The sequence below is a fragment of the Opisthocomus hoazin genome, chromosome 3, assembly GCF_030867145.1.
Source record: "Opisthocomus hoazin isolate bOpiHoa1 chromosome 3, bOpiHoa1.hap1, whole genome shotgun sequence".
Lineage (NCBI taxonomy): Eukaryota > Metazoa > Chordata > Aves > Opisthocomiformes > Opisthocomidae > Opisthocomus > Opisthocomus hoazin.
Window position 1 is genome coordinate 6,706,723 of NC_134416.1, and position 12,159 is coordinate 6,718,881.

Consider the following 12,159-nt stretch of genomic DNA (forward strand, 5'->3'; position numbering starts at 1 on the left):
ATAAAATTAAAATGGGAGAATTGTTGTTACCTCACGTAGTCTTGAGCAATAAAGCAGAACACGCACCATCTATACCACAAACTGGACTTAGAGGGAGTAAGGGAAGAAGTTGTCCATAAGGAGTCTCGTATAGCAGATTTCCATAAGCAGTGGCAGTCTCTCCATGGCTGTTAAATTTTAGGAATTGCTGACCATTTTCCCTATTTGTCAGGGTGTCGCAGTCAGATCCTCTGTCATTATCTACCCCTTGAAGGAATAAGATTCCGAGTCCAAAGTACCACGTGAGGTTTACTGGGATAAGGCACTTATTAAGTGGATAACTATTACACCACCCTGCAAGTGGGGACTGTTCTGCTTCTGTTCCAAAACTCTTTATGACCTACCTCATAGATATTGCTCAGTTCTCAGGAAAGTATCCTTACCTGGTGTCCCAAGTAAGAGGAGATCACCATGGTGGCGGCCAGATGTTCCTCAGGAGCACTCACATCAGGCTAGTGGGGAGCAGTTTCTACACCCTTCTTCAGTGGTTACTGTGGTTACCACCCAGCAATGTCATTTCATTGTCGCCAAGCGAACAAACTGCCAGGCTTGCAGTTGTGGGAAAAGTGCAGGACTTGGTATTGCCAAACAAACTCAGGCCCAGTGTAACGAACAGTCAGACACCCAACCAAAGCACTGCCACTCGCTCGGGATCATCTCCCCACACAGGGCTGTTTTGAATTCTAATATCACCTTCCAAAACACTTGCCTCTCTCTCTGCTGTGTGGTGTTATCCATAAGTTTCATAAATGTTTTCTTTTCTGTCACCTCAGTCATAAATTAAAATATTGAATAGTGCAGACCCTTACAGAACTTCATATATCCTCTGAATTTGACAGGAAAAAGCTAATAACAAAGGTGTGTGAACGTATTTCCTTCAATCAGTTGTACACTATCCTTCAGACACCCTTTTTCTACACCGTATTTCTGTAGTTTGGTAATGAGAACATCATGCTGGCCTATGTCAGATGTTTTACTAGTGTCAAGATACATCACATAAATGCTTCCTTCTTGTCTGCTTAGTTATCCTATCAAGGGAGGGAACTGGATGGGTTTGACATGATTAGTTTTTAACAAATCCAAGTTGGCTGTTTTGTGTTATCTTTCTGTCCTTGAACTCACACAAACTCGTTGACATTTTGCTTCAGTATCTTTCCAGGGGCCAAAGTTACACCACATGTGTTTATTTTTCCTCTGAATTATCCTTTTTCTCCATTTAATGTTAGGCCTTCCGTCTGTCATCATAATCTCTGGGATATCCCGTCAGCCAGGATGCTGCAGTGACTCTTGCAAAACACCACTTCCTCTGTCACCAAATGTCGCTGTCTTCAGAATTTTCCAAATCAGAATCACAGAATCACAGAATGGTAGGGGTTGGAAGGGACCTCTGTGGGTCATCTAGTCCAACCCCCCCTGCCGAAGCAGGGTCACCTACAGCAGGCTGCACAGGACCTTGTCCAGGCAGGTCTTGAATATCTCCAGAGAAGGAGAATCCACAACCTCCCTGGGCAGCCTGTTTCAGCACTCCATCACCCTCAGAGTGAGGAAGTTCTTCCTCATGTTCACCTGGAACTTCCTACGCTTCAATTTGTGCCCTTTGCCCCTTGTCCTGTCGCTGGGCACCACTGAAAAGAGTCTGGCCCCATCCTCCTGACACCCACCCTTGAAATATTTATAAGTATTCATTAGGTCCCCTCTCAGGCTTCTCTTCTTCAGGCTAAACAAGTCCAAGTCCCTCAGCCTTTCCTCATAGGAGAGATGCTCCAGTCCCCTCACCATCCTCGTAGTCCTCTGCTGGACTCTCTCCAGTACCTCCTCATCTTTCTTGAACTGGGGAGCCCAGAACTGGACAGAGTAATCCAGATGGGGCCTCACTAGGGCAGTGTAGAGGGAAAGGAGAACATCCCTCGACTTACTGGCCACACTCCTCTTGATGCACCCCAGAATGCCATTGGCTTTCTTGGCAGCCAGGGCACACTGCTGGCTCATGGTTAACCTGTCGTCCACCAGCACACCCAGGTCCCTCTCCGCAGAGCTGCTCTCCAGCAGCTCCGCCCCAAGACTGTACTGGTACATGGGGTTGTTCCTGCCCAGGTGCAGGACCCTGCACTTGCCCTTGTTGATCCTCATCAGGTTCCTCTCTGCCCCACTTTCCAGCCTGTCCAGGTCACGCTGAATGGCAGCACAAACATCATCCTGATGTTCCTAGTCATACTCAGTCACCACAGCATCTTGTTCCTTACCTGATTTCTTCTGCAGACTCCTTGCACCTATATCATGATAATGTTTTGACCCTTCCCATACTTCAGAGATATTATCTTGAAAGTGGGGATCACCTTTTCTTCATTCTGTATTCATATAGCTCTTAGTGCACTTGGTTCCTGTCATGACTGAGATCCTTTGTGATATTGCGCTACAAATTCATATAGCAGAATAATTATGAATAGAAAATAACATGGTTATTTTCAGATGACAAACTGGGTCAACCTGGACCTAAATTGGAGAATACTTGGTATATTTAGGACAAATCACATGACACAGGGATCATAGTTACTCTAATAGGAAGTATTATAAAGCAGAAACTCAAAGATAAGGTTCAAACAGAAAGAAATCCAAATGTGCAAGAGTGCATCCAGAAAATTCTAGGTTTGTTCATCAGGCAACATCTGTACCATTCAGATTAAAACAGTGCAGGTTTTGCATTTCTAAACTACACCAGCTCATTAAAAATGAAAATAAAAGTTATATTTAATTTTTAAACTGCTTCTATTTGCCTGCTTGGTCCTGCTACAGAGCAGCATGAAGAAAACTTGTCCTAAATCCCATAGTGTCTGTCAACAGTGTAACAGAAAAAAAAGAGAGGTCTTAGTTGCTGTTTTAAGTTGTGATTTTTCAAGAATAAGAAATTATTTGATAGTCAGACTAATTCCATTTTCTCTCAGCAAACTACATCTCTAATCAAACTCATGAGAAAACTGAGGCAGGTTCTGGCCTACAGCATAAACCATATGTATGCTGGTGTCACTAGGTATCAAGAAGAAAACATCTGCAGTCATTATGAGTTCTGAACAAGTCACAGTCTACTATCAGACATGCAAAGAGATAGACAGCTAAACCAGTGTTTCATCCTTTCCGGCCTAAGGGCACTGTGGTTGGATTAGCCTACCCTGAGGAGCTGACATGAGTGAGAGAAGAATTTGGCCCCACCATTTTGCCTTTTCATTCTTATTTATATTAGTGAGTAACAGGATTTATTAATAGAAACCATGCTTGATGCCTGTTCCTAGATTTCACATACTTCTTTCTCTTACATTCAGGGTGAAGCAGGTCTTCCTGGTCCTCAGGGTTTACCTGGACTGAGAGGAGAAAAAGGGGACAAGGTGAGTGTCTTTGAGCCACAGCTTGATTTTTTTTGGCCATTTTACACCAGAAGGACTTATCTCGAGTGTCTCTAGATGATGTTCTTTCTTGGCATGGTTGCTGTGGTGAGCATCTGATTGACATCCAGCAAGGTCACCAAGTACCCTTCCAAAATGTACTTTAATGCCTAGTGACCGTTCCTAATTGCAGCGGAGGTGCAAATGGACAGCGCCTATCCTAAACGCAGAAGGTTATCACTTGTGAGGAGGTAGAAGACTACAGTGGTCTTTAAGCCTTACTTTCAGAAATAGCTGCCTGATTTAATATAAAAAAAATTAATAACAACAAAAAGTCACAAATACCCTTTGTCACTGAGCCCTGGAGAAGGATCCAGATGGTTGGGTCATTTTCTGATGGCCTAACTTCCATCTAAGTCATTGTGTCTACTTCTTCCCCTGGCTAGCTCCAGACCTCCAGAGGCATTTACATACTGGGAAATAGATGGATCAGGGGCTTGACAGTAAATTTAGCCATGTAAATGAGACCTGTACTCCTGATAACTGACTGCATGCTTGAATGTGAGCAAGAAGGATCTAAAATCAACTGAGGTCTTACCGTTCACTTTGCTATATTATATATATTGTAGAGTATAGGATATAGAATTATTCTCTCTATATATAAAATAGTAGAAATGTAGGTCAGATAGCTCCTATTCAAATACAGGATAAATGCATTTTGTGTATGCACTTTGAGGAGTATTCATACCATCCTTGTTAAGCATCTTTCATTCAGATGACCAGGTTACCTGGGCAAAATAGAGAGGCAGGCACCAGTGAATGGATGGCAGAAATCTGTAACATAAACAAAACTGATAGTATGAATGTCAGTTTTGGGTTTTAACTCCTGTTCTGGTGCCTCTCTTGTCCAACTAGAAAAAATCTGTTTTTTATAACTGCATCAGGCAGTAGGATCTTCTACATGAAAGTTGATTTAGGATTGGTGCTTTCCTTCCCATGAACTTAATTGCTGTTTGTTGGCTTTTGAAAGTAGTGTGGATTTTACGAAGCCATCTCCAAAATTATACATTTTTAATTGCTTGCACTACATCTTGGAGGATAGCTAACATCAACTGAAAGTGTAAAATATTCTAGTGGGACTGATGTAATCAAATCAAAACATGCATATTCCCTGCTTTCTTTTCCCTGCTTTTAGGGAGAAAAAGGAAAAGATGGTCTCTTAGGACTGAAAGGTGAAAGAGGAGAAAAGGTGAGTCATGAAATGAGCATGCTCCTCAGACACAAGAGGAAAAGGCACAAGGGCACAGAAACAAATGATGGAAGAGAATATCTGAGGAAGATTGGAAACATTAGAAGCCTGTTAGCTGACCATTACTGAGAAGCACCAGAAAAAGCTGTACATAGGATAGAGAAAACTGTTTATTGAGTATTGCAGGAAATAGTAAGCAGTTAATGAAATCTAAGGATGGTTTCTTTAATTCAAGTAAACTTTTCTTTGTTTTAAAATTGTCTGATAGAAATGAGCCTGAAATTAAATTCTAAAGAACTTTTCTGTGCCTGCCTGTGATATGCTAGATAATTTAAGGAATGGTCTGGGCTTCTACCATCACAATGCTATTAATTTTATTGAAAATGAAAGAGTTAGACAAAGGTAATGTTCACCAAACTTTACATTCAACCACTGTGAACACGAAGATGAAGATGAAGCACTGATCTTGCCTGTGCCTATGGTTGTATAGTGAAAAATTTGCCCTCATTATAGTGGCAATAGCCATCGGGACGTAGGTACCACTTTGTTCTTCCTAGGATACATCAGCCCTCAGTTTACCAGTGACTTTCACCATCTATTGAGGGTGAGGACTGGATTTAGAAACTTGTATTTTTGATGAAGAATGGAGGATTTTTTTTTCCATCCACAAAAGAAGTTCAGCTAGAACATGTTTTTCAATCAAGAATTTTGATGAACTTTAACTTAAAATGCAAATTAAACTCCATATCTACTGTGCACTGGATGGGGCAACATTAGAAATTCATTGACCTGTGAAGTCAGGTCAATGATAAAGTCATAAAGTGGTAAAGACAGAAAAGTGAGAATCTTGCATACAATAAAACAAGGACAGCAGAAATTCTGGGCAGAGAAATGGAGTAAATTCCACCATCAGAAAAGTACTATGGAATTTTCAGAGTCACTGAGCTGACAGGTTGTCACCGGGTCACATCTCGCCTGGTAATGTTGCATCTTCCAGCTGATAACGTTGAGTTTTATTTAGGCATCATTTTATATCCTTAGTTGTATTTTTCTGCTCTCTTTAGGGTGACATGGGTTCTCCTGGACCACCAGGCTTACCTGCAACTGTAAGTAAGATTGCGTTCTGTGCTGTAAAAATATTTGAGACATTGTCACACTTCCTCCATGTAAATTCCTCATAAACAAAACTTTTCAAGATCCCTATTTCTCCTCAGAAACTTTAGGACTCATTTACTCTGAGATTATCTCCCTTTGCTTCAGAGAAGCAATACCGAGGTGTATTTGGTCTTTCTATTTTTGGTGGAAGTTACGCCCTCCTCTGCCTCTTTGCAAACAGCATTTTTGCATGTCCTCGCCTTGTGGTAGCACTTAAATTCAATTTGTGATTTGCTTATCAGCTGTGGGAGCTGTTTGAAGAAGGTCATAGCTGAAAACAGGGAGTGTTGTTTGTACAGATTTTCCAGGGTGAGCTAAATTTTTCCAACTGAGACCTCAGGATAAGACTGGCTCTGAACAGATACCAGTGAAGAGCAGCTTGCCTTCTTGGGGAACAATTCACATTCTTTTAGGAAGAACAGAGGGTTCCATTTCTCATTGGCATGAACTTACAGGGTGGAGGATTTGGCTTCAGCAATGGTGTAGCCTCCCAGAGCCTCCATCACACACAGTGCCATGCTCTGCTGTAAGCCTAGAAAGAGCATCTCATCCCCAGAGTTCGTTCTGGGTTCAGTACTGGATCCAACACGCAAACCAGTCATACCTGATTGCACATACCCTTTCTGCTAATAAAAAAAAGACCAAGAAAACACCAATTTATTGTTTTAAAAAGGACCTGCAAAATTACTTTTGGGAGCATGAGCATAATTACAACGAAGTTCTCTACAAGCAATTAAACAAGCAACCACTGAAAGTAAACACATAAACCTCACAGTTCCGTCCAGCAAATTCTGAGTAAGCACTAGGACCAGGCCTGTTATTGCACCAGGAGGCCCGATCCCAGTTGCAGATCCTCCAAAAAATGGCAGATATTCACTTTTCAGCTCTGCTCATCACCACTGGTTACAGCTGCCACAGTCATATTATGAAGAGAATTTGAATCAAAGTCTGCTGGAGAAAATCAAGCACCTATAGATCTTCATGCAGCAATGGAGGAGGTATCATAATTTACTCCCTGCCACTAGTTGGGCCTCTTGAATCTGTGCCAAATGGTCCTCCCTTCCGACCACTGAGTCTTCAACTCCAGCTTTTTATGGCATCATTTTCATGTAAGAACACTTTATGTGTATCACACAATAATGGTCCTGTCACAACACCAAAGATAAATCTGTCTTCGTCAAGGCGGAGAAGGTGGTTTATAAACACAGTGCAACATGGCTAGTTATAAAGAAGATATGCCCAACTGCTCAAGCTTCCTGTGATTGTAGGGAGAAATTATTTCTATGTCAGCTGTAAAAGTAGGTGATAGTTATGACATATCCTCATTTCACCAAGGACTAATTTTTTCTTCTTAATTTTGTCAGTTTTGATAAAAGATATTGCCTCTTTCTACAAAACTTGATTTTTTTTATGTCTAGTCCTACAAGACGACTGTGTAATCCCAAAGACAACCATGTTGAGTTGTATATGTCTTGTACGTGGTACAAAGCAGAGAGACAACACATCAAGCTCAGCCACGGAGTTAGGAAGTTTAATAATACTGAGAAAGTCTCCAAGTGGAAAAGTGAGCTGGAGATTGCTAATAGTTCAAGGTTAAGATTGTTTGGTTTTTCACAGTGGTGAGACATACAGGATGCTTTTTCAGTTTACTTTAATATTTCAAGTACTCTAGGAAATGTCTGATATTTGTGGGCTTTTTTCCAAACAGCCAGGTGTTACAATGAATTGCTCATCTGTAAACCCGCTGATGGATATATGGCATATGTAATCTGTAATGACAAGGAGAATACGTAAATAATTGCATTTCAAGGAAAACAGGTTATGCTTCTTTTAACAATCCGGTTTCTCTTCCAGCCAGCCTTCTTCACCCCACACCCTAGGATTCCTGTAAGTAACATCTGTAGTAAGCATGGCCTCTGGCTTATTGTCCTTTATATCTGATAGACACAGAGCACCTTAGTATTTTCCATGTTATTAAATGCTTTCAGCAAAGAGCTCAGCCTGAATCTGGTTCTGGGCAACTTCACCATTGTAACCAGCCATGATGAGAAGTCCATGGCAGTCCAGGTAACAGCAGCATCCAAGCCAACTGTGGCTGGGACACAGCTGTATGCCATCCCAGCCTCTTCAATGAAGTTTAAAATGACATTTTATGTCCCACTTGCAGTGCATGTGGAGAAAATCGAGCATTATATAGGATCACACCACAGGTATGTGAATATGCTTGTCAAGGATTAGGAGGCTTTACGGCATGTATGAATGGCAGAGGTAGGCTCTAGGAGTGCCATTAGAAAAGGAAGTACATATGACAGGTTCTTCAGAGGCTGAGGAAGGAAATAGAAATGTGAGGTAGTGCAGGAGATTCTTTGGCTCACTTTTGGCCTTAGCTCGTACTTTGCTAGTATACATACAAAGGAAATATGCACAACAAGGACATTTTCTGTGGTCTTTGTAGTGCTACAATAACAGAAGGAATTATCTCATTTGCTATAAGTGCATTACTCTTGTAAATGGACTGCAAGACAGTGAAGAATAAAAGGCTTGAAGTGTGTCAGCAGGTCAGCTCGCTGGGATTTTTACACGTGAAAGGTGAATGTGATGATACACAGCACAAGGCTGCAAAAAGTGTTGCAAGCTTTGGGAGGAGAAGGGGAGGTAAGCATAGTTACCTCTGATTAACAGCTTTACAAATTAATGTGTCAGAAGGTAGTGATAAGCCTTAGGAGAGTGTCATGGGTTATCTTATAGAGGCTGCAGGACCAGCAGGGTGCTGAAAGTTGTCTGGCACTTTCCAAAACACCATACTTGCCACTGCTTTCCATCGATTATGTGATGTACAGTAACAGGGAGAGACTTACACAGGTGGAGACAGGAAGCACAGGCTGGATAAAAGGCAGCAGCACCATTACTCTGTTTACTTATTATTAGATAAAATCAATTTCATGTAAAACACACCTTGGTCATTTTCAGAAATGGAAAATCTCTGACTGAATGAGTCTGAGCTCCTATTTACACACCACCGCAGCTCCATTGCGTGCTTTGGGTGCATGCAGCCTGTGCTGCAAGCTCTGCAGAAACATGCTGATGCAGCAGGGCAGTAGGTGGGATGGGGGCGTGTGAGGAGGTGTCTGTTTCTTCCGTGGGGTGCAGGAAACATTTTCATGTTTATTTTGGCTACTGAGTTAAAATCATTAAATATTTCTTGGAGATGGGGTGTGCTAGAACCACAGTGCTGATCAGGTATAATGGCTGGAAAGAGGCAAAAGCAGTAAAAGAGAAGATGGCTCCTCACTTTGCCTTCTATCTCCCACTGCATCTGGGCAGAGCTGAGCCCCCACTGCGTTTGCTCTTCTTTAAGTGGCACAGAAGTGACTAGCGTGTTAATTGAGGCTACAGGAGGACACTGCTGAGAGCAGGTCAAGGAAGCTGTAAGCACTGATCTGGCTCAGGTTGGTAGCAGCTGTTAGCTCTCACCGCATCATTTCTGTTCAGTGAGCTGTAGGAAAGAAGTGGGTGGCAGTGGATTAAGTCCAGCTGGTGGGGGCAGAGGTCTCCACAATGTGCAGCACTAGCAGACAGTGTTAACATTCTCAGCAGACAGTCAGGAGTTCAGCAAATTTGGAAGACTTGCAAGCAAATTTGCTGGCAGGTTAGGTTAAGAAACACTGCTGTTGTTCTCTGGCTGTGCAAGGACATTAGGCTGGAATTTTGCCAATTTTGCACCATCATGCAAGTCAAATGCCAAGGAAAAGGTGGGAGAAAGGAGAATACTAAAAAAGCTTCCTCCCTTTACCTGTTGAGTTACTTCTTCCCTTTACAGTCTTGTTTTCCCTTGTAAAATGTGCCCTTATTCCCATTTAGTAACACCATCCCTGCCTACAAATTTATTGCCGTATGACTGCTTGTTGCTGTACTCTCTCAAGAGGGTTTCAGAGCTTGAAATGCCATAGTGTAAAATAACTTCCAGGCACGACCATACAGGTTTGTTGCATAGGACACCTGCTTAACGACTTTAGGTGGTCCCGTTATCTTTCTGAAGGCCACTAGATGGCATAAGCGACTGCCTGATTAGAAGTTGGTCTAACGATGTGCTGCTTGCAGAGTGAAATTCCTCGTATGATTTCTCACAGATGATAATATTTATTCATAATGCATAAAAAATACAGACATAAGTAATATTTATGCAGTTACATTTATTTTGTCTGTTAAAGAATCATTTGCAAATGGACTTTGAATTCCCAGGTGTTGCAGACATGATTGGCAAATAGCTGATGCAAATAAAATTCAAGCTGATTTGTCTTGGGCTCTGTATTTTGACTTATCACTATTCCTAGTGTGTGTGTGTAGCTTAAATCACTGATGTTCTTACTCTTCCCTGATTGCATAATTGAAACACCTTGTATGATAAATAATGAATAAGTAATCATTGCTGTTGACTGAATACATATGTTCATTTAAATACACAAATGTGAGTATTCATGTAGTGCCTGGTTTATTCCAGCTAGTTCCATAATTTTGTGCTGTTTCTTTTCGTTTTATAAAAAACAGAAATATGGTCTTGCTGATTATTGTTCTAGAGCTCAGAACAAAGCTGATGAACTTCTGTCTGAAAGCATCTTCAATTTACTGTAAGGAGGAAGAACAGGAATAAATTAATCCCATTAGTCAATGATGGTGGTGCATGAAATAATGTACTGACATTGCAGGAGGGAGGGGAATTTGCATGAATGTATGGAGATGTTAACAGAACTAGAGATCAGGGAACGCTGCACAGTGCACATCTCTGAAAGTGCTCAAAATGAGACCTTGAACTCCCCTCTCTTATAGGCAGAATAGGGAACTGTCTGTATGTGGGATAATTTCCCTGATTTTAGGTGGCATTAGGTCTGTGGTCCTATAGAGCAGCAGTGCAGTTGCTTTGTTACTTATGCTTTAGGTCATATCATCTGACCTTTTAATACACTGGAGCTGGATTGATCAAAGTTTGGAATGGTAAATTCTTTAACTACTGTTCTCTATAAGGGAAAAGTATTCTCTTTTTAAATGAACATTTCTGAAATTATTATCATAACAGTCCAAGAAGTCTAGACAAAGATCTCCAAATCTTAGTGTGTGATATCATAGTTTTGATTCATGGACCTCAAAGTCCTTTGAGGAAACTACTCTATGTTAGAAATTGATATCTGGTCGAAAGACCCCTCTTAAGAAACAGGACTAGTGTAATATACAGCCACGGAAATAGCTTTTATTTCTCTCTTTCTCTTACTGTTTTATATCAGGGTGAACCTGGACGAAAAGGGGAGAAAGGAGATCAAGGAACGAGTGGCGAACCTGTAAGCACAGCCAAGTGTTTCTTCAGTTGGTTTTGAACTTTAACAGAGAGAGGACATGAGAGCTGCCTATTTTGGAGGAAGAGGGGGAGAAATGATCCCTCTGTAGTTGGGATGCTTCTGTCATCGGAAATGGCCACAACAGTGCTTGGCTTTGTACTGACTGTAGAGGACAGCACATTACCTGAATTTAAGGACCTAATTTATAGCTCTGTGCCTTAGTGGCTGAAAAGAGGACTATGGGGTTTGCTAGACAGAACTTGACTGACAGTAAGTGATGTGGCCCAGCAAAACTGTGCATTTGGCTACTCCACTTGTGTCCTGGACTGCTCTTGTCCTGCATGGATCCTCCAGGAGAGACAGAGTCCCATGCAGTCACAGCCTCTGTAAAAACTATCCTTTCTTCTGTCAGTGGGAGGAAGGAAAAACACCTTGTTCTGGTCAGGAGAAGAAAGGATCAGTTTCCTTCAGCTCCTGCATCTCTCCCTCTGTTTTTGCAGGGATTACCTGGGGTCCCAGGTGAACAAGGGGTCCCAGGACCTGCAGGAGTACAGGTAAGAGGGCCCAGCCTTGATGAAAATCTTTGACATGACCAGAGAGGCGTGCCTTCATGTTCTATAACACTGTAAATAATTCTTCCCCTATACACCAACAGCCCATTTCTCCTTGCTCATTGTTGTAAGTTCAGTGACTTCTGTAGAGTTATTTACTTATGCTGGACATCAGGATGACATGAGGAAAATCAAAGCAGAAACATGGCACCTCTGTAGCATGGTCAGTAGTGTCTGAGAGACTCCTTTCAACTTCAGGATCACTCAAGAGGGCATTTTGTATTGATGCCACTGAACCACTGATCTCACAGAAAACTTGCTGCAGTACATTGGCAAAATATTGACTGTTGTGACAGGACAAGGGGTAATGGTTTTAAACAAAAAGAGGGTAGATTCAGACTAAATAGAAGGAAGAGATTTTTTACAATGAGGTGGTGAAACGCTGGAACAGGCTGCCC

At 41.8% G+C, this 12,159-nt stretch overlaps 1 protein-coding gene across 1 annotated transcript in view; it reads left to right on the forward strand.

Annotated features, from left to right (window-relative positions):
- Window positions 1-12,159, forward strand: part of COL22A1 (collagen type XXII alpha 1 chain) — a gene marked incomplete at its 5' end in the record, with an annotated part of 219,589 nt that overhangs the window by 141,598 nt on the left and 65,832 nt on the right. The window contains 6 exons of the mRNA XM_075417222.1: window positions 3,357-3,419; window positions 4,612-4,665; window positions 5,730-5,771; window positions 7,675-7,707; window positions 11,100-11,153; window positions 11,651-11,704. Of these exons, the coding sequence (XP_075273337.1) occupies window positions 3,357-3,419; window positions 4,612-4,665; window positions 5,730-5,771; window positions 7,675-7,707; window positions 11,100-11,153; window positions 11,651-11,704 (300 nt within the window). The remainder of the gene's footprint in view (window positions 1-3,356; window positions 3,420-4,611; window positions 4,666-5,729; window positions 5,772-7,674; window positions 7,708-11,099; window positions 11,154-11,650; window positions 11,705-12,159) is intronic.